The sequence below is a fragment of the Anolis carolinensis genome, unplaced genomic scaffold, assembly GCF_035594765.1.
Source record: "Anolis carolinensis isolate JA03-04 unplaced genomic scaffold, rAnoCar3.1.pri scaffold_111, whole genome shotgun sequence".
In the NCBI taxonomy this organism is placed as follows: domain Eukaryota; kingdom Metazoa; phylum Chordata; class Lepidosauria; order Squamata; family Dactyloidae; genus Anolis; species Anolis carolinensis.
Window position 1 is genome coordinate 6,366 of NW_026943920.1, and position 23,108 is coordinate 29,473.

Consider the following 23,108-nt stretch of genomic DNA (forward strand, 5'->3'; position numbering starts at 1 on the left):
ACTTTCATGATGGGCCTGAGGTTATTATGGAACTTTTCTCTATTGGATAGAAGGAATAATAAGCAGATATTGGCAAAATATTTAAGAGACATTTATTTATGGTAATTTCTTTATGACTGATCTACAAACCATCAGCTTTTTTTCCTTGTCAGAAGCGACTTGAGAACATACTGCAAGTTGCTTCTGGTGTCAGAGAATTGGCCATCTACAGAGATGTTGCCCAGGCGATGCCCAGATGTGTTACCATCCTACTGGGAGACTTCTCTCATGTCCCTACAAGCTAGAGCTGACGGACAGGAGCTCACCCTGTCTTGCAGATTCGAACTGGCAACCTTTAGGTCGGCAACCCAACCTTCAGTTCAACAGTTCAGCTGGCACAAGAGTTTAACCCGTTGTGCCACCATACCTCCTATCTTCAGGCCTTGGAAAGTTTCCAGGAAAAATAATGAGTACAGTAGAGTCTCACTTATCCAAGCTAATCCTTGGATAAGCGAATATCTTGGATAATAAGGAGGGATTAAGGAAAAGCCTATTAAACATCGAATTAGGTTATGATTTTACAAATTAAGCACCAAAACATCATGTTATACAACAAATTTGACAGAAAAAGTAGTTCAAAACGTAGTAATGTTATGTTGTAATTACTGTACTTACAAATTTAGCACCAAAATATCATGATATATTGAAAACATTGACTACAAAAATGGCTTGGATAATCCAGAGGCTTGGATAAGCGAGGCTTGGATAAGTGAGACTCTACTGTAATACTAAATGATAACATGAATCTGTCTAGAGGAGAGTGACTGAAATGATCAAGGCTTTGGAGAATAATCCCTATGAGGAGCAGTTTAAAGATCTGGGCATGTTTTGCATGTAGATGAGAAGGTTGAGAGGAGACTTGATGGCCATGTATAATAATGTGAGAGGAAGTCATAGGGAGGATGGACCAAGCTTGTTGCCTTCTGCCTTGGAGACTAGAACTTGGAAGAATGGCTTCAAACAAATAACCCACATTACGTGCTTTGAACTGGGATATATGGCAGTAAGGACTCAGACAATCCAGTTCAAAGCAGGTAATGTGGGTTATCCTGCCTTGATATCCTGAGTTATAGAGCTGTGTGGAAGGGCCCAAATTCTTTCTCCTTTCTCTGCCAAATAATGCTGGAAAGTGTCCAGAGGAGGGCCACATCTAAGGCAGGCATCCTCAGAGGTTGTGAGGTGTGTTGGAAACTAGGCAAGTGGGGTTTGTATATCTTTGTTGAGAGGTGTTAGCTGGCCCTGATTGTTTCATGTTTGGAATTCCCCTGTTTTTGAGTGTTCTTTTTTACTGTCCTTTTTTTTACTGTCCTTTTTTTAACTATTTATTTATTTATTTATTTCCCATACTTCTGTCCCGCCCTTCTCACCCGAAGAGGACTCAGGGTGGCCTCACAACTGGCAACAATTCAATGGCCGACATACAAATTCCAATAATATAATGACAATTAAACTCAAACATTAAAACAAAAACTACTAAAAACAACAATTACAACCACATAAGTTCAAAATCATAGTCCAGAATCAGTCCAGTGGTCAATACTTAAAAAGTCCTCAATTATTGCACTGCTAGGAATAATGCTCAATAACCATAACCATGTCTAGCAAGGCTATTCTATGCTAATCAAAGTGATCAACTGCAGTTATTCACACTTGGCCTTCATATTATCCAACATTTTTGCTTATCCAATGCTCTGCTGGCCCGTTCATGTGGTTTGGTGTGTGTGGGGGGGGGCACCAAAATTTCTATTTGCTTACACTTGAAAATTATCTTGGGCCGGCTCTGGGGGGGGAGTCCCGGGGCCAGGCGCTGCCGGAGGAAGAGGCCGATGGAGGACGAGGAGGAAGGAAGGAGCGCCGGGCGGAGGCGGAGGAGGAAAGGGCAGGAGCTCAGCAACCCCTTCGAACTGGTCAGGGCCTCACGCCTACTGTTTACTACTATTAATATTATTATTATTCTTTTATGTGTATCAATTGGTGGCATCAATAAGAGTCTAGTGTCCCGGCATCATCATCATAGCATAGGCCTGGGCCAACTTGGGCCCTCCAGGTGTTTTGGACTACAACTCCCACAATTCCTAACAGCCGGTAGGCTGTTAGGAATTGTGGGAGTTGAAGTCCAAAACACCTGGAGGGCCCAAGTTGGCCCAGGCCTGTCTTAAGCGATCCTTTTGCTGTTTTAGCAGCAAATTGACAGAAAAAGCAGTTCAATACACGGTAACGTTATCTAGTAATTACCGTATTTACAATCTAGCAATGTATTGAAGACGTTGACTACAAAAACATTGACTACTACCCTGTTTCCCCTAAAATAAGACATCACCAGAAAATAAGACCTAGTGGAGGTTTTGCTGAATTGCTAAATATAAGGCCTCCCCCAAAAGTAAGACCTAGCAAAGTTTTTGTTCAGAAGCATGCCCGCCGAACAGAACACTAGAGCATGCAGGATCAGTAAATGTACATACCATAAAGTGCTGTACATGGAAATATTGGTAGTAACAAGAAATTCTTGATAGGATTCACAGTTTGTCTGGTTATGCTGTTTTATGATGACAACTACTGTACAGTATATAATAAATGTTCATTTTTTTGTTCAACAATAAATGTGAATTCTTCTTCATGGAAAAATAAGACATCCCCTGAAAATAAGACCTAGAACATCTTTGGGAGAAAAAATTAATATAAGATACTGTCTTATTTTCGGGGAAACACGGTAAAAGGCAAACTGCATTGCATAATAGAGAACTATTATTTGGTGCAATAATAGGTATGAAAGATGTGTAACAGACTAATGGAACGGCCCGGGCTAAGCCTATGGTTCCCGTGATTTACCCTAATGTATGGAGTTAAATGTTTTAATTGCATTTTAATATTTTATTTTATTTAAATGGCTGTTTTTGTACTCTATTTTTTTGCCTCTGCTTTATTTATACAAGTACAGTTTATGCTTTAATGTCAGAAAAAGGTTGAGAAACCAGTCCTATGGGCTGAGCTGGACTAATTTTGTTTAATTTCTATAGATAACCAATGAAGAAATAGAGGATGATCTCACATCCAAAGAGGAGAAAGATGATTCCAGGCTGAAGGAGGAAAGTGACCGAAAGAACGAAGAGAGTCTGGAAAATGACCAGCAAAAAGGAGGAGCAGAGACCAAACAACTGGACCAAACGGTAAATGCCCCAGGATGCTGTGTTTGATGTCATTTAATAGATTTGTTTAATCATTTTATTGCTTTTAACTACTGTATATATTTAAAAATATTTTGTTTATTTCTATTTTAATATTTATTATGTGTTAGATGTTGATTCACATGTTGTTACAGCTTTTAGTGCTGGCCACTTTGATATGATAGAGAAAAAGTAGGGTAAAATAGAATAATAATAATAATAATAATAATAATAATAATAATAATAATAATAATGACGTATAATTGTGTGATAAGGTACTAAATGCCCCAGGATTTAAATACCACTTAAAAATGTGTAGTGCTCCTAGTCTGAGCCAAAAAATGAAGTACTAAGATTTCTGACCTTGTAAATGTTAATTTAAATATATAAATATAATATATATACATTTTAAATTATATATATATAAAACCAGTGTGTGTGTGTATATATATATATATATAATTTTTATGATAAATATTGTATATAAATTGTGTGGTAACTGGCCGGGACGGATCCTGCAAGGACATTGGCACCTAATGGTCAGCAACACCTGAGAAATAACACAACTTGGGCAAATGCCGTTGCATGCAATGAATTACCGTATTGACTCGATCCAAAAGACCTCTTTTCTTGTTAATTAGTTGCATAATTCTGGTGAAAGAAAACAGAGGGTAATTTCCACATTAAGGTTTGTTTTCTCTCATGATACCTGATTATTTGTTGTATAGCACTGACCATTTCAGAAATAGTTAGTTTTCTAAAGTAGAGCAAATCTACATGCGCATGAAAACCTGGGCTCACCATGAGTTGATTCCTGGCTGCTTTCATGAACTTCTTGTACTTCTGATAAATATACCAGATTAAACAGGCAAAGTCAGGGTATACTCCAAAGCTTTCTGGGAACTCCGGAGTATCCCACAACTTCAGGGCAGTATAGACAGCTGGATTGAATCTCATTTGGACCAGCCTGATGTTCAGATGGGACACTGACACCATAACTTTTGCCTGTGCTTATTAGAGTTAGAAAAAGGGGAGGGATTATTCTTGCAGATGGCAACAGCTCTATCAACAGAGAAACCCACATGACCAGAAAGAAGATGGGAAGCTTAGCCCTGACCTTCCTGGTTGTGTAGGCACATTTTGCTGATGTCAGAATTGGGCACCTGTGACAGCAATGAGCATGCATGGAACTCTGCAATTGGTTGGGGTGGGTGACATAGAAGGGGAGGTGATGGTCCAGCAAGGCCAGTGTGGTCTCAGCGGTTCAAATAGTCTGAAAGAGAATAAGGCTGAAATAACAGCTAGGATAAGGGAGAGGCGAATGACTGAAGTTTGTCTAACTACTCCGAACTCCAAAGTCAAAAGTGATCCCCTTCTCATATACACCAAGTATGCTTATGAAGAGAGTGGCAGAAATTTGTTTTGTACTCATTCTTTCACACATGTGCAACTTTAACATTTCTGATTTGATGTTACTGTAGTGCGATTTCTGAAAATAACAGAGTTTCCCCCCATTTTCTTTTACTACATGATCCTAGCCAATCATGCAGGTCATATTGCTGCTGCTGTTGTTTTTAACTTTTTTTATACCTTGCTTTTATCCTCAGGGGAACTTAAGGTGGCTAACAATTCCATGCTTTAGTCAAGTTTTAAAAAGTGCAATACAAAAGTTTTAAAAAACTCAATTTAATAGTAGGTAAAGGTAAAGGTTTCCCCTGACGTTAAGTCCAGTCATGACCGACTCTGGGGGTTGGTGCTCATCTCCATTTCTAAGCCGAAGAGCCGTTATTGTCCTTAGACACCTCCAAGGTCATGTGGCCAGCATGACTGCATGGAGCGCCGTTACCTTCCCGCCAGAGCAGTGCCTATTGATCTACTCACATTGGCATGTTTTTGAACTGCTAGGTTGGCAGAAGCTAGAGCAACAGCGGGTGCTCACTCCGCTCCCCGGATTTGAACCTGGGACCTTTTGGACCGCAAGTTCAGCAGCTCAGCGCTTTTACACATTGAGCCACCGGAGGCACCGGAGTACATTTTGTTAAAAACAGATTAAAACATAATACACTTAATGATGCTCCATGCAGTCATGCTGGCCACATGATCTTGGAGGCATCTACAGACAATGCCAGCTCTTTGGCTTAGAAATGGAGATGAGCACCAACCCCCAGAGTCGGACACGGCTAGATTTAATATCAGGGGACTTTTACCTTTACCTTTTACACTTAAAATAGCTTTTAAAACTCACTCCCCCCCCCCCACACACACACACACATACAATCCCAACCACAACCTCCCCAAAGCCTGCTGATATTGCAATAACATAACTGGGACAGGCAATCTTTTTAAGCTATGAGTACGTCTATGCAATAGTGTACACATTGCCTTGCCACAGAGGTTGTTATAATGCACATATAGCTGAATAATGGATGACAAAATGGGAATGGTAGTACATTTGATAGTACAGTGAGGCCACGTTACCTCTCCTCACTTCTCTTAACATTTTCTGCTGTCTCTCTTCCTACACAAAATAAATATAAGAGGGATGCAAAAATATTCAATATTGCTTCATTGTTTAAGTTCTGGATGATGATACACTTTTCAAAAGAAGTAAGAATGCTTTTTACTAGCTTTAAGTTGCTCTCTGAAACACATTTTATAAAGAAAATGTTATTTACCTGAAGTTCTATGCTATTCTATGCTATGGTATTCAGGCCCCAAAGGAAATCCTACAGAAAATCCTAAATCACTGGGTCCAGTGCAAGGCAACGAGGACTCCGTTCCCCTTTCTCCAACTTAGTCATAGAATTAGAAGGGCCCCCAAAGGTCATCTAGCCCAGCTCAGGATCTCCAAGCATCCCCAAATGTGTCGGACTACAGTTCCCATCTCCTGATATTGACACTCCCATCTCCGAGGGATTATTATTATTATATTCATTTATAACCTGTCATAGAATCATAGAATAGTAGAGTTGAAAGAGACCTCATGGGCCATCTAGTCCAACCCCCCGCTAAGACGCAGGAAATCTCATTCAAAGCACCCCCGACAGATGGCCATCCAGCCTCTGCTTAAAAGCCTCCAAAGAAGGAGCCTCCACCACAGTCCTTCTCCTACTAATGAAGCTATTGCCTCTGAAGGATTATTATTATTATTATTATTATTATTATTATTATTATTATTATTATTATTATTCATGTATATCCTAGCCTTTTCCTAATAATAATATTCTCACCTTTGAAGGATGGTGATGATGATGATTTATTTACTTACCATATTTATATCCCGCCTTTCTCTATTATTATTATTATTATTATTATTATTTTCATGTATATCCTAGCCTTTTCCTAATAATAATATTCTCACCTTTGAAGAACGACGACGATTTATTTACCATATTTATATCCCACCTTTCTCTACCCCAAGGGGGCTCAATAATAATAATAATAATAATAATGTAATAATAATCATATTCATGTATATCCTACCCTTCTCCTAATACTAAGACTCTCACCTCCGAAGGATTATTATTATTATTATTATTATTATTATTATTATTTTAATAATTTTCATTATTATTATCTTCATTCCCATCATCCCCAGCACATTTGATGGGATAAGCCAGTTTTAATAATGATGATGATGATTATTATTATATTCATTCCCATCATCCCCAGCACATTTGAGGGGATAGGCCAGTTTTAATAATGATGATGATGATGATGATGATGATGATGATGATGATGATGACTATATTCATGTATATCCTACCCTTCTCCTAATACTAAGACTCTCACCTCCGAAGGATGATGATGATATTATTATTATATTAATAATTTTCATTATTATTCTTATCTTCATTCCCATCATCCCCAGCACATTTGAGGGGATAGGCCAGTTTTAATAATGATGATGATGATGATGGAGAGGTGGGTAAGAAATAAATAAATAAATAAATAAATAATAATAATAATAATAATAATAATTTTATTATGACACAGCAATTGGATAAATTCCTCTCCTTGTAATTAGGACTTTATTTTTCTTTTCTTTTTGTTGTGTCAACCTAGAGGCGTGGATGATGGGTTGTGTTGTCAAATTTCAAGGTTGGGGGGCCTGTAGTTTTGTTGTTTGGTCCGCTGCCCTGATGCCATTACTCTTTTATATATATAGATATAATCAATATTATTGTATTGTGTTATTATATTGTATTACATTACAATATTACTATCAATATTATATGTATATACATTAGATTATATTATTATAAATTATATTGTCCATTATATACAAAAAATACACACATATATACATATATACATATACATATACAGTAGAGTCTCACTTATCCAACGTTCTGGATTATCCAACGCATTTTTGTAGTCAATGTTTTCAATATATCATGATATTTTGGTGCTAAATTCATAAATACAGTAATTACTACATAGCATTACTGCGTATTGAACTACTTTTTATGCCAAATTTGTTGTCTAACATGATGTTTTGGTGCTTAATTTGTTAAATCATAACCTAATTTGATGTTTAATAGGCTTTTCCTTAATGCCTCCTTATTATCCAACATATTCGCTTATCCAACATTCTGCCGGCCCGTTTATGTTGGATGAGCGAGACTCTACTGTATTATAAATTATATTGTCCATTATATACAAAATAATACACACACACACACACACACACACACACACACACACACATATATATATATATATATATATATATATATATATATATATATAAAATTTTCAGCATAGCATGTTATGGGTCTTAAGGCTGGAAATAAATCAGATTGGTAAAAAAAAAATGCAATTACTGTATTATTCTACTCATTATTTCCTCTGGAAAGCTGTGTGAATTTTCAAAAATGTTGCCATGTGTTGTCAAAGGCTTTCATAGGTGGGTTGTTGTGAGTTTCTGGGCTGCCACCTCAAAAAGCAGGGCCAGCTAACACCTCGAAACACAGGATTCCCCCAGGCAGGAAGCAGCCAGGCCTTGAAACTGCAGGCCATTCAATGCTAATCAAGGTGGCAAATAACAGCATTCACATTTGCCTCCAACAGACAAGAGTTCTTTCTCCCACCCTGGGAGTTGCAGTCCAACCGCACCTGGAAGCCTGCATAAATTGCACTCAGTGAGCAAAGAAACTCAAGAGTTCAAATTTAATGACTGTTAACAAGAGATGCTTTTCTAATGGACAAGTAGGTAGATATGCATGAGATTTTTCTATAGTCCTGGCCTGTCAAGATCAAGGGTTCCTGGGCATGTGCAGATGCACCGCTATCTGCTTGTCTCTTTCAAAAAGTATGCAAAATTACTGTCATGAAGTGAGCTAGTACTTTCAGCAAGGAAAATAAATTATTTCAGGCTGCATCATGGAAATCTCATGCAGAAATTGTCTTCCCATAAATATATGTCCTGAACAATAGAAATAATCTCTAGCTTGTGTTATCGAAGGCTTTCGTGGCTTGCTGTGAGTCTTCCAGGCTGCATGGCCATGTTCCAGCAGCATTCTCTCCTGACGTTTCGCCTGCACCTGTGGCTAATGGCATCTTCAGAGGTTCTGCTGGCAGTGAAGCAAGTGGAGTGCATAAATGAAAGAAGCCTTGTCTGTTTGAAGCAAGTGTGGATGTTTTGCAATTAGCAGGCTTGAATAGCATTGAGTGGCCTTGCAAAGAAAGATAAAAACTTGGCTGTGGGATCAGGCTTTTAGTGAACAGGGCAGTGCAATAAACGATCTGGAAAATGTGGAATTGACTATGGAAAGGCTGGATTGTGACTATGGATGGCGTGACTTTAATTGTAATGTTTTTAAAAAGTTTAATAATGTCAGTTTTTAGTGTTATTTAATTTTAACGTCTGTATTATATGTTTTAAGGCATTGAATAGTTGCCTCCATGTAAGCCAACTTGAGTCCCCTTCGGAGCAGAGAAATGCGGGGTAGAAATAGAGCCAATAAATAATAAATAAAGTCAATCAGTGAGGGTATCTGCATACAGATAGCCTGGTCTCTATTGCCTGGAGGCATCCTTTGTCTGGGAGGTGTTAAAAGGCACTTGATTGCTTGCTGGGCGCTGGGCCTCCCAAACAGAGGATGCCTCCAGGCAACATCAGCCAGGCTAACCTTACACAGATACCCTCACTGATTGACTTTGCAGCTTCATGGCTACTCGTTGCTGTTCAAATGTGCTAATTGCAACATTCACTCTTGCTTCACACAGACAAGGATTCTTTCTCCCACCTTGGACATCATTCCACAGAAGATGCCTCCAGTCAATAGAGGCCAGGCTACCTCTATGCGGATTCTCTCACTGATTGACTTTGCAGCTTCGTTGCTACTCCGTGCTATTCAAGCTGGCTAATTGCAACATTCACTCTTGCTTCACACAGACAAGGATTCTTTGTCCCACCCTGGACATCGTTTCACAGGAGATGCCTCCAGGCAACAGAGGCCAGGCTACCTCACTGATTGACTTTGCAGCTTCGTTGCTACTCCGTGTTATTCAAGCTTGCCAATTGCAACATCCACCCTTGCTTCACACAGACAAAAGTTATTTCTCCCACCCTGGACATCGTTTCACAGAGGATGCCTCCAGGCAATAGAGGCCAGGCTACCTCGCTGATTGACTTTGCAGCTTTATGGCTACTCAGTGTTATTCAACCTTGCCAATTGTAACATCCACACTTGCTTCACACACACAAGGGTCCTTTCTCCCATCCTGAACATTATTCCACAGGGAATATCTACACTCCACTCTGAAGATGCCATTAGCCACAGGTGCAGGTGAAACGTCTCTCTCTCTCTGTACGGGATGCATGCCGGCCAACTGTCGCCGGCGCAGGATGGGGTCTTTGATGCAGAGATAGACATTGGGGTTCGGATTCCCACGGGGATTTTTTCTTTCTTCTTTTTTCTCCATCTTGGACATTGCGGTTCGGATCACAACGTCTTTGGAGATGAGATAGCAACTGTGAGGTCTGGTGTGTTGTGTTCCAGAAGCATTCTCTCCTGATGTTTTGCCCACATCTATGGCAGGCATCCGCAGAGGTTGTGAGGCCTGTTGGAAACGAGGCAAGAGGGGTTTGTATAGATCTCTATGGAATGATGTCCAGGGCGGGAGAGAGAAAGAACTCTGTCTGTTGGAAGTACGTGTGAATGTTGCAATTAATCACCTTGATTAGCATTGAACACAACCTACAAACTGTCTCCAGACCAACTAAGGAAGCCCAACAGTTGCTCCGTTCAGCAAAGGGCCGGAAAAGGGATCCTCTCTCCTCTGCAGAAGTCTACCATAATGCCATGCAGCTGCGGACAAGTCTACAGACAAGTCTATAGTATAATAATAATAATAATAATAATAATAATAATAATAATAATAATAATAATATGCCTCAAGTACCACCTCCCAGCAGTAAAGAACTGGTGGGATCACAAACCTGCAAAAGTATTGGAAAATGAGCATGCAAAGATACTGTGGGACTTCCAAATCCAGACTGACAAAGTTCTGGAACACAACACACCAGACCTCACAGTTGTGTAAGAGAAAAAGGTTTGGATCATTGATGTCGCCATCCCAGGTGACAGTCGCATTGACGAAAAACAACAGGAAAAACTCAGCCGCTATCAGGATCTCAAGACTGAACTTCAAATACTCTGGCAGAAACCAGTGCAGGTGGTCCCGGTGGTGATCGGTACACTGGGTGTCGTGCCAAAAGATCTCAGCCGGCATTTGGAAACAATAGACATTGACAAAATTACGATCTGCCAACTGCAAAAGGCCACCCTGCTGGGATCTGCACGCATCATCCGAAAATACATCACACAGTCCTAGACACTTGGGAAGTGTTCGACTTGTGATTTTGTGATACGAAATCCAGCATGTCTATCTTGTTTGCTATGTCATAATAATAATAATAATAATAATAATAATAATAATAATAATAATACATCACACAGTCCTAGATACTTGGGAAGTGTTCGACTTGTGATTCTGTGATATGAAATCCACCATATCTGTTTGCTGTGTCATAATAAAATAATAATAATAATAATAATAATCCTGTAATAATACTGTATTCACATAATGATTTTGTGAAATGAAATCCAGCATATCTATCTTGTTTGCTGTGTCATATAATAATAATAATAATAATAATAATAATAATAATGTTCAGGGTGTCGACGCACCCTTTGAGCAGCTTGGCTTTGGGGGATGGAGGCCAATGCCTGCAAAATACCTTCAAGTAAGTTTTTCACATCCAATTAATTCTATCGTAAGCTATTTCTTAGGGCTGCCGGCCTGGATAGCAAGCAAGCAAGCTGTTCCTGCCCAAGCTCAACTGGTTTTGCATTGGGTTCCTTTACGGTTTCAATAGTGCGGACGTATCAAAAAACCCATCTGAGCCAAAATGGCCTCCCGAATTCACGGCAAGTGATCAACCCTATATACTCCAGCCATTTCACATCTGTGCAATAAAAGTATAAATATTTCGACCTATGCATGTTTCTATCGTTCTGGAAAAGGTCCCACTTTGGTCCCTTTCCCCCAAAGACTAGACAGACCTTCCAATAGGTTAGGAAAGTGCCCTTTGGGGACTATAACTCCCCAAATCTTTCACCAATGCTCTGTATTCAGGCCCCAAAGGAAATCCTACAGAAAATCCTAAATCACTGGGTCCAGTGCAAGGCAACGAGGACTCCGTTCCCCTTTCTCCAACTTAGTCATAGAATTAGAAGGGCCCCCAAAGGTCATCTAGCCCAGCTCAGGATCTCCAAGCATCCCCAAATGTGTCGGACTACAGTTCCCATCTCCTGATATTGACACTCTCATCTCCGAGGGATTATTATTATTATATTCATTTATATCCTGTCATAGAATCATAGAATAGTAGAGTTGAAAGAGACCTCATGGGCCATCTAGTCCAACCCCCCGCTTCTTAAGATTGGCTCTGGATCTCATGGTGCCAGGGTGCAGTCTGTCCAGTGCCTTCCAAGTCACCCAGCCTTCTGTGTGCCCAGGAGTCACTCATTTGGTATGAGCCATGGATTGAGGTTCTGGGTATTAACTTGCCACTTTTGGACTGTCACTAGCTGAGATGTTCCTGTGAGTATCTCTGTAGATCTCAGAAAGCTGTTTCTTGATTTAAGGTGTTGCCTTGCTGGCTGATATCAGAACAGAGGACTAGCCAGAGATGTCAATGCCTTGGTCCTTTCATTATTGGCTGCTACTTCCCGGCAGATGTCAGGTGGTGCAATACAGGCTAAACAGTATAATTTCTCCAGTGGTGTAGGGCGTAGACATCCTGTTATAATGTGGCATGACTCATGAAAAGACACATCCACTGATTTAACATGGTGAGATGTATTCCACACTGGGCATGCGTATTCAGCAGCAGAATAGCAAAGCACAAGGCAGATGTCTTCACTAGGATAATTCAATCTGAATTATGGAGTCAATCTGAGTGCACATAACAATTCAGGGAGGAGGGAGTGACTAGTTCTTAGAATGCTACCCTCCCCCCAAACAGTCCTTGAGGCCTTAAAAAGAGACATATCCTTAATTTTTAGAATGCTGTGGTAACAGAAGAAGAATGGAACCATTCTAAGGCAGAACGATACTTTGAATTTGTTTTGAAATATCTTATGGACATAATGGAATGATCGCAGAGTTATCACTGAAACAGCTTCTTTGCTTAATTTTCCTAACTTGCCATATCCTGTGTAAACTAACGGAGGATGACGTCTGGATCAAAAGGAGGCTATTTTCAGGGAATCTTTCAAAATTAAAAATGGTTCTTGACTATTAGGACATTTTTCCATCTCGAGTCAAATGAGATCTAGGTATCTCAAGGTTCAAGTTTATTCATCACTAGCCAACCAGGCTCTTGCATGCAACCACAGAAACAAACCAATATCATACCCAGACATAAATGAATCAAAATAGTTGAACTGGCAACAAAAACATACAAAATAGATCTGACATAGTATCTTGTCACGTTAAAAGGTTCTCTCTTTGTCAGGCCTAAATTGACACACTTGGCCATTCAATATCTAGCAGCTAAGACAGTAAGTTCATTTCGTTAATTTATTCAAGGAGCATGACTTCTAAAAAAGTCTATTACTACAACAGTGATTTAATTTTACTCTGGCGCCCTCTGCTGAAGCAAATATTTAACAGTCTTTTTTAACTGGCCATAAATAGAAGAAAAAACTATGGCAAACACAGACTAAATTAGATTAGATTATATTATCTTGAGAATGTGGTTGCATCTCAAGATAATATAATTTATATATCATATCATAATTTTAGTTTATAAATTAAATACGGGTTTTTAAAATAAGGTATCTCAATATCTCAACACAAAATATTAATTACTTACGAAATGCTTCTCATTCAAACATTTGAGGCAAAAATAAACATAATACAAGAAAAATCTAACAAATATACCTATAACCAAAAAACAACTGCTAATCCCAGAATGCACCAATTAAAACAATGGGATCTTTATAAGACAAGTCTACTTTAGCAAACTAGTCATAGGTTTTAGGCCAGAGCTTTCTAACCTTCAGGTCAGCAGTTTAGCTGGCACAAGGGTTTAACCCATTGCACCACGTGGCTCCTAACCAAAGGTTAAAACAACCCCTTATAAAAGATACAGATGCGTACGTAAATTGTAATAACAAAATGGATGGGGACACAACAATAGCATGAAAACCTTTTATATATTTATATATATGATTTGTAATAAAATAACATACATTTTCAAGATTTTAGTTGTTTTGCACATCACACCCACCAACACACAGCCGCTGACACACTGTTGTGTTGCAACATACCATTTGGAAAACTGTTTTAGGACTGTAAACCCAGTTATGGAATGCCCATCTGCTCTGAAAAATTGCCATTATTAAGTTTTGTGATTAATTCTAATTCCTTGGGGATCATTTTTCTATTCAAATCCAGTTTATTATTGTTAAGCTGAAATACTTCCATTCATCTAGTGGCACTATGCCAGTCCCCTTGTCAAAACGCTTTTACAAGCTGTTATTACTCACAATAAGCCAATAAATCATTCACATATTGCTGTAAACAAAAATGAAAGCAAACACACAAATTATATCATTACTTTTCAAGTCCTGCGTTTATGTAACAGATAAAGGATTTAAATACATTTCAAGTTGCACAGAGTTTTTTGGATACTGTAGAATATCAACAGAGTAAAAGACAGTAACAGATTACGTTGTAGAGCTGGGAAATATCCTTTTTAGACTACAATTCCTGCAGTCCCTCTGGAGGTTCCTGGAACTTGTTGTTGCTGTTTTGTGCCTGTAAGTCATTTCTAACTTATGGCAACCCTAAGACAGGGTTGTTTTAGCTAGATTTGTTCAGAAAGGGTTTACCTTTGTTTTCCTCTGAGGCTGTGATTTGCTTTAGATCACTCTGTGGGTTTCCATGGCTGAAAGGGGATTTGAAGCACTGGTCTCCAGAGTCACAGTTCAATACAAAAACCACCACTCCACAGTGGAGAGAGGAAATAAATAAAACCAGCCATGTGTAACAGGAGTTCTACTTCCACAATTCTTCTCTCCTTCTCCCAGTCTGCTACCGAGCACAATTCAAAGTGCTGGCTTTAGCCTATAAAGACCTAAACGGTTTCGGTACCTATCTGAATGCATCTCCCTCTATGAACCATCACGGAGGTTAAGATCTTTTGGGGAGGCCTGCTCTCAGTCCCACTGCCTTCACAAGTACAACTGGTGGGGACGAGAGACAGGGCCTGCTCAGTGGTGGCCCCTCGGCTTTGGAACTCCCTCCCCAGTGACATTAAATCAGTGCCCTCCCTCTTGGCCTTCAAAAAGAAAGCAAAGACATAGCTGTGGGACCAAGCCTTTGGTCAGTAAAGTGATGCAGTGCAAGAAATGAAGAGGGAATATTCGCAACTGACAAGTGGAATAGCTTTGGTTTACGATTTTGGATTATGTGATTCTAATGTTTATACTAAGTTTTAATTCTATGTCTTAATGTCTACATATTTGCTTATGTCTCATGCTTTAATATGGTTAATAGTTTTTAATTTCATAGAGATATGTTATAGTTTAGATATTGTGCTTTGGTTTTCACGTGTATGTTTGGCATTATTATGTTGGAAACCGCTTTGAGTCCCCACTGGGGTGAGAAAAGTGGTATAGAAATGCAATGAATCAATAAATAAAATACACACTTAGATCTAATCTAATGGTTCTCCTACACCTCTCTAGAACCCAGGGTTCCGTCCTGAGCCCGGTTTTGTTCAACATCTTTATTAACGACTTAGATGAAGGGTTAGAAGGCACGAAGTTTGCAGACGACACCAGACTGGGAGGGATAGTTAACACTCCAGAAGACAGGAGCAGAATTCAAAACGATCTTGACAGATTAGAGATATGTGCCGAAACTAACAAAATGAAGTTCAATAGGGACAAATGCAAGATACTTCCCTTAGGCAGAAAAAAATGAAATGCAAAAATACAGAATGGGGGACACCTGGCTCGACAGCAGTACCTGTGAAAAAGATCTTGGAGTCCTCATGGACAACAAGTTAAACATGAGCCTACAATGTGAAGCAGCGGTGAAAAAAGCTAATAGGATTTTGGCCTGCATAAATAGGGGTATACGTCTAGATCCAGGGAAGTCATGCTACCCCTCTAGTCTGCCTTGGTCAGACCACAATTCTGGGCACCGCAGATGAAGGGAGATGTTGGCAAGCTGGAAAGTGTCCAGAGGACGGCGACTAAAATGATTAAGGGTCTGAAGAACAATCCCTATGGGGAGCAGCTTAAAGAGCCGGGCATGTTTAGCCTGCAGAAGAGAAGGCTGAGAGGAGACATGATAGCCATGTACAAATATGTGAGGGGAAGCAATACGTGAGGAGGGAGCAAGCTTGTTTGCTGCTGCCCTGGAGACTAGGACGTGGAACAATGGCTTCAAACTACAGGAAAGGAGATTCCATCTGAACATTAGGAAGAACTTCCTCACTGTGAGAGCTGTTTGGCAGTGGAACTCTCTGCCCCGGACTGTGGTGGAGGCTCCTTCTTTAGAGGCTTTTAAGCAGAGGCTGGATGGCCATATGTCGGGGGTGCTTTGAATGAGATTTTCCTAGGTCTTGCAGGGAGTTGGACTGGATGGCCCGTGAGGTCTCTTCCAACTCTATGATTCTATGACTCTATGAACCTATATTGTAGGTGCAGAAGAAATGGATGCAGAACATTTCCTTTCCACTAATAGAATCAGTTATGTCTGCAGAAAACAAAAGCGGATCCTAGGCCGGGTTAGCTTGAGCTTTCATATGAGAAACACAAATGCTGTACCAAGATCACACCAACTAAAATGTTAATATTTCCCTTTTAGGAACTGATTAATACACAGCCAGAATGGAAAAAGAAATGGAAACAAATAAGTTGGAAAATGGATCCCATCTCCAGTTCTTTATGGAAAAAAAGACTCCACCCAAGATCAGCAAAACAGCAGTGATAAAAAGCCAGCTGAGGAAAAACTGTTCCTGTAGCAGGGAAAGAATGAAAAAAACAGTCATGGACTTTTTCCCTGTGTTACAGTGGCTTCCCAAATACAAGTGTAAAGAGTATATTTGGGGAGACATTATGTCAGGCTTGGTCATCGGAATCATTTTAGTGCCGCAAGCAATAGCCTACTCCCTGCTAGCAGGCCTGAAGCCAATATACAGTCTTTACACATCTTTCTTTGCCAACATTATCTACTTTCTCATGGGCACCTCCAGACACGTTTCAGTGGGCATTTTCAGTTTATTAAGCTTAATGGTTGGACAAGTTGTTGACAGGGAACTGCTGTTGGCAGGGTTTGACCTCAACGATGATCCTCATGAGGTCACTGGTGGCAGAAATCCTTTGAATGTCACCGTTCACAATTTAACCCTCGGCACAATGAGCATGGAATGTGGGAAAGAATGGAGTCCTCGTGGACAACAAGTTAAACATGAGCCAACAATGTGATGCAGCAGCTAAAAAAGCCAACGGGATTCTGGCCTGCATCAATAGGGGAATAGCGTCTAGATCCAGGGAAGTCCTGCTCCCCCTCTATTCTGCCTTGGTCAGACCACACCTGGAATACTGTGTCCAATTTTGGGCACCACAGTTGAAGGGAGATGTTGACAAGCTGGAAAGCGTCCAGAGGAGGGCGACTAAAATGATTAAGGGTCTGGAGAACAAGCCCTATGAGGAGCGGCTTAAAGAGCTTGGCATGTTTAGCCTGCAGAAGAGAAGGCTGAGAGGAGACATGATAGCTATGTACAAATATGTGAAGGGAAGTCATAGGGAAGAGGGAGCAAGCTTGTTTTCTGCTGCCCTGCAGACTAGGACACGGAACAATGGCTTCAAACTACAGGAAAGGAAATTCCACCTGAACATCAGGAAGAACTTCCTCACTGTGAGAAGGGCTGTTCGACAGTGGAACTCTCTCCCCCGGGCCGTGGTGGAGGCTCCTTCTTTGGAGGCTTTTAAGCAGAGGCTGGATGGCCATCTGTCGGGGGTGCTTTGAATGCGATTTCCTGCTTCTTGGCAGGGGGTTGGACTGGATGGCCCATGAGGTCTCTTCCAACTCTACTATTCTATGATTCTATGATTCTATGCTATGCCATTGGGGTGGCTACAGCACTGACCTTCCTGGCTGGAGTTTATCAGGTAATGTCCTCCTCTACCACTTTCCAATACTTAGGCATTTGTTTATGTATGATGGTTTATATTTTACTTCTGAGAAAGAGGGTTTTTCAAGGTGGCAGTAGAGGAAAAGAAGAAAGAACTGCTGTTTCGTTTGTGTTTCTTTTTTTAAAAAAGGGATTTTTTTCCCATGTCAGGAGCAACCGGAGTTGCTTCTGGAGTGAGAGAATTGGCCGTCTGCAAGGACGTTGCCCAGGGGACGCCCAGATGTTTTGATGTTTTACCATCCTTGTGGGAGGCTTCTCTCATGTCCCCGCATGGAGCTGGAGCTGATAGAGGGAGCTCATCCGCGCTCTCCCCGGGTGGGATTCGAACCTGGCAGCCTTCAGGTCAGCAACCCAACCTTCAAGTCACGAGGCTTTTATCCCCTAGGCCACTGCAGGCTCCTGGCTAAAAAGGGGATTAGATTAGTGTAACTTATCATACATTCTTCTATGTATTTACGGCATATGATGCTAATAAACAATGATCTGGGAGAAGCTGCATCTTTATTTAGTGTACAATTAGCCCTCCATATCCATTGATTCTGTATCCATAGATTTCACCTGTCTCCACATTCCAAAAGGTAATGCTTGATTTTGCTATTTTAAACAAAGGGCACCATTTTATGATGCCGCTATATGCAGGGTGTTTGAAAAAGAACGCCCTAGTTTTAATGTACTTAAAACTAGGGAGTTCTTTTTCAAAACACCCTGTATAATCAGCAGCCAGATTACTAAGACTCCGTACAGGGAAAGAACCACTCCCATGTTACAGCAGCTCCACTGGCTGCTAGTCCACTTCCAGACTAAATACAAGTGCTGGTCGTTACCTATAAAGACCTAAATGGTTTGGGTCCAGGCTGTTTGTCTAATCACGTCTCCCTATATAGTCCATCTCTTGCACTGCGGTCAGCAGAGGAGGCCCTACTCTCAGTCCCACCCCCATCACAAGCGCGACTGGTGGGAACGAGAAAGGGGGCCTTCTCCATGACTGCTTCTTACCTCTGGAACTCCCTGCCCAAAGAAATAAAAATTGCCCCCACCCTCCTCTCCTTCAGGGAACTTTTGAAGACACACTTATGCACTTTAGCGTACAGAGAGGAGGAGGACTAGCATAATTTAATTAGCACTTTACAACTGCTACGGTCTATTTTAATCCACAATTAATACCAAGTTCTGTTTACATTTTAGTGGTTTAACTGTCTAATATATATGATTTTTTTGTGTAACTGTGTTTTTTGTGCAATCATGCTTTCTTTAATGTTTTTATGTTTTATTACTTTAATCTTAATTTTATTTACTGTTTATTATGCATTTTTGTTGTGTGATCTTAACGATAGTATTGAATGTATGCCTTTTATATGTATGTAAACCGCCCTGAGTCCCCATGGGGAGAGAGGGCAATCTAAAAATAAAGTATATTATAATTATAATTATTATTATTATTATTATTATTATTATTATTATTATTAGAAACGCAACAAGATGAGTCCACAGCAGACACTCTGCTTGCTGTTCTATTGGATCACATGTCGGACATTTCCCAAGTGTCTAGGACTGTGTGATGTATCGGCGAATAATGAGTGCAGATCCCAGTAACATGGCCTTCTGCAGCTGGCAGATAGTAATTTTGTCAGCGCCGATTGTGTTTAAGTGCAGGCCAAGGTCTTTAGACACTGCACCCAGTGCGTTGATCACCACTGGGACCACCTTGACTGGCTTGTGCCAGAGTCTTTGTAATTCGATCTTTGAATCCTATTATTATTTTTATTATTATTATTATTACAGTAGAGTCTCACTTATCCAACGTTCTGGATTATCCAACACATTTTTGTAGTCAATGTTTTCAATACATCGTGATATTTTGGTGCTAAATTCGTAAATACAGTAATTACTACATAGCATTACTGCGTATTGGTATCAACTAAGGGGTCCTGGAATCAAATCCTAGTGGATATCAAGGGCTCACTATGCAACAAACATTTGGTGGGAGGGAGAAGAAATTCAAGAAGGCATAAAGATAGGAGAGACATTCTGTTGTTACCCAATGTTTCTCTTTCCCACTTGTTCTTGTTTTTCTTCCAGGTTCTAATGGGAATCTTCCACTTGGGCTTTGTGTCGATGTATCTTTCAGAGCCAGTACTTGATGGCTTTGCAACGGGTGCTTCAGTAACCATTCTAACAGCTCAGGTTAAGTACCTTGTTGGCATCAAAATCCCTCGGGCCCAGGGATACGGTGTCTTAATCACCACCTGGGTTAATATTTTCAGCAACATTTCCCAGGCTAATGTCTGCGATGTGATCACAAGCACGATATGCATCACAGTGCTGGTCACTGCCAAGGAACTAGGGGACAGATATAAGGACAGGCTCAAGGTTCCTCTTCCTACAGAGCTGATAGTGATTGTGATGGCAACACTGGTTTCCCATTATGGACAGCTGAAGGAAATGTATGGCTCCAGTGTTTCAGGCGAAATCCCCACTGGATTTATTCCTCCCCAGGTGCCCAGCTTGACTCTCATGCAGAGAGTTGCTGTCGATGCCCTCCCTCTTGCCATCGTTGGCTTTGCCTTCACCATTTCACTCTCAGAAATGTTTGCCAAGAAATATGCCTACACAGTCAAGGCCAACCAGGAAATGTTTGCCATCGGCTTTTGCAACATCATCCCGGCTTTCTTCCACTGCTTTGCCACTAGTGCGGCCCTGGCAAAGAGCCTGGTCAAGGCATCGACAGGATGTCAGACACAGGTATCCAGCTTGGTGAGTGCTGTTGTGGTGCTTCTGGTGTTGCTTTTCTTTGCACCCCTCTTTTTCAGCTTGCAGAAGTGTGTCCTGGCATGCATTATCATTGTCAGCCTAAGAGGCGCCCTCAGGAAATTCAAAGACCTTCCGCAGCGATACCGCCTAGACCGAGTGGATGCCCTGGTGTGGTGTGTTACCATGCTCTCGTCTGCCTTGATCAGCACCGAAATGGGCCTTCTAGTTGGGGTTGTGTTTTCAATCCTGTGCATAATTGGCCGCACCCAGCGCCCTCATGCTGCCTTACTTGGGCAGATTGAGAATACTGTCTTCTATGAAGACGAGGAGGAATACACAAACCTGCCTGTTCCAAGGGTGAAAATATTTCGCTTTGAAGCACCGCTTTATTATGCAAATAAAGATTTTTTCCTCAAGTGCCTCCACAACAAAACGGGGTTTGACCCTACGATTGAAATTGCCAGGAGAAAAAAGGCCAAGAAGAAAGGGCAGCCAAATTCTCACAAAGGACTTGAACATGGAGATACAGGTTTATCTCTTGTCACTAAACCCAGAGACATTCAGGCCATCATCATTGACTGCTCTTCCATTCCATTTTTGGACACAGCTGGTGTGAGCGCATTAAAAGAAACATTCAAAGACCACCAAGAATGGAAAGTCACGGTTCTTCTGGCTTGCTGCAGCCCCTGCGTGATAGCTTCCCTGGAAAGAGGGGGCTACTCAGCCAGTGCAAACAAAAACATGCATGAACTTGTGTTTCATAACATACACAGTGCTGTCCAATTTGTAAAAGAGAGGAAGACTACAGCAGACGATTCAGTTGTATAGCCCAGGGTCCCCATATTGTATCTTCAATAACCAGCAGTTGTGAGGATTCAGCATTCACTGCATTCATGTTGTGGCCTTCAAAATGTTCAGACTTAGGATCCTACTTGAATCTCAACATACACTATGGATCCTATTCTGTTTTTTAAATAACATTTTATAGGTACTCAGTGGTATAAACATAACATGAGATAATGTAATCGTAAAATGTAGGTACGATGAACTGTACAATACAAGTGGATCCAGTTTAGACATAATATGACATCATTGTTGAATGTTACAAGAATGTGCCAAGACTAGCCCATGACTAGTGTCCTCCTAGCTCTTCCCTTCCAACTTTTTGGTATCCAGAGTTCAGTACAGCAGTCCACGAGTTACAAACATCTCACTTACAAATGATTCTTATTTAAGAACAGGGGTGAAACAACAGGAAGTGAGAGACATCTACCCTCAGGAAGGGAAAATCATGCCTGGAAGAGTTATCATGGGGAAAGGGTGTCTCCACTGAAGATATTAACAATACTTGTTTCCACAACAAGCCATTTTTTTTTCAAAATCCAATTATTACAGGGACAGAAAGTGAGGGGAAGTCTTCTGAACAGGGCACAAACAGCAAAACAAACACCACTTTGTGATATCCAAAGTGTGTGTGTGTATATATGTGTGTGTGTATACACACACACACACACACACACATATATATGGCTGAAGTTATATTTAAAAATGTACCTGTTCAGCTTAGGAACAATCCTATAGAATCTATTTTGTTTGTAACTTGGGGGCTGCCTCTATTAAATGAGCTGGAGCTTCTCTCCCCAGTGCTAAACAAATCAGTTTCTCTGTAGTTCCAAACCTAAGAAACTGTTGTTTAATCAAAGTACGGTCAGCCAAAACAAATCTGGATGAAAATATAGAATCTAATTGATTAATTCACCATAACCCATTTTTCTATTGCAATAGCATTCTTTCATGTTACAGCTGAGCCAGGCCACATTGTCCCAGTTCTCTTTTGAATAAAATGTATATCAGTTTTTTAAACTCTCTCGCTCCTGTGTGTATGTGCAGATCACTAAATCACTTGTTCCTTAATCAATTTCATCATGCAAGGTGATTTATACCTATGTACGCTGATGCGCATTATGAGATCTATTCCAGAGTAATAATAATAATAAACAACTTTATTTATACCCTGCCACCATCTCTTCGAAGGGACTCAGAGCACCTCACAGAAGCACTACAAGTGCTTCACATAAAATAAACAATAGATAAATATATAGACTATGACAACCTAAATTTACAACAGCAAACATACATAAAATGACACATAATAAAAAAATTAAAAATTCATAAAATGCAGCGGTGCCTGCAGATAAAACTGGCCTAGCAATCCAAGTGCTGGAGTGAAGCAATCACGAAGTCCACACGGCTAACCATTAAAATCTACTCAAGGTCAAAGGCCTGTCTAAAAAGCCATGTTTTTAGACTAGACCGAAAAGCCTGGAGAGTGGGGGGCTAACCTAATATCTCTAGGGAATATCTCCCAGTTTTGCTCTTAATTCACATCGTTATGTGAGTTCTCACCGTGTGTCATTTTAAACACT

At 40.5% G+C, this 23,108-nt stretch overlaps 1 protein-coding gene across 2 annotated transcripts; it reads left to right on the forward strand.

Annotated features, from left to right (window-relative positions):
• The first annotated feature begins 1,810 nt into the window (after positions 1-1,810).
• Positions 1,811-22,545, forward strand: LOC134295229 (sulfate anion transporter 1-like). 2 transcript variants are annotated; one of them, XM_062967090.1, is made up of 5 exons: positions 1,811-1,946; positions 3,057-3,206; positions 16,602-17,175; positions 17,854-17,908; positions 20,011-22,545. In XM_062967090.1, the coding sequence occupies exons 3-5, from the start codon at positions 16,625-16,627 to the stop codon at positions 21,508-21,510; spliced, it is 2,106 nt and encodes a 701-aa protein (XP_062823160.1). In that variant the 5' UTR covers positions 1,811-1,946; positions 3,057-3,206; positions 16,602-16,624; the 3' UTR covers positions 21,511-22,545. The 2 variants fall into 2 exon arrangements, 1 of the variants encoding a protein (XP_062823160.1); XR_010001764.1 differs by lacking the exons at positions 16,602-17,175; positions 17,854-17,908; positions 20,011-22,545 and adding an exon at positions 9,435-15,438 and having other exon boundaries at positions 1,827-1,946.
• The last annotated feature ends 563 nt before the right edge of the window (positions 22,546-23,108 follow it).

Bases quoted from the DNA above. Each gene is read 5' to 3' on its own strand.
- LOC134295229 (XM_062967090.1), top strand. From the start codon at position 16,625: ATGGAAAAAGAAATGGAAACAAATAAGTTGGAAAATGGATCCCATCTC. The intron at 17,176-17,853 runs ATGGAGTCCTCG...TTCTATGATTCT, and splicing joins AGCATGGAATGTGGGAAAGA to ATGCTATGCCATTGGGGTGG. The intron at 17,909-20,010 runs GTAATGTCCTCC...TTTTTCTTCCAG, and splicing joins TCCTGGCTGGAGTTTATCAG to GTTCTAATGGGAATCTTCCA.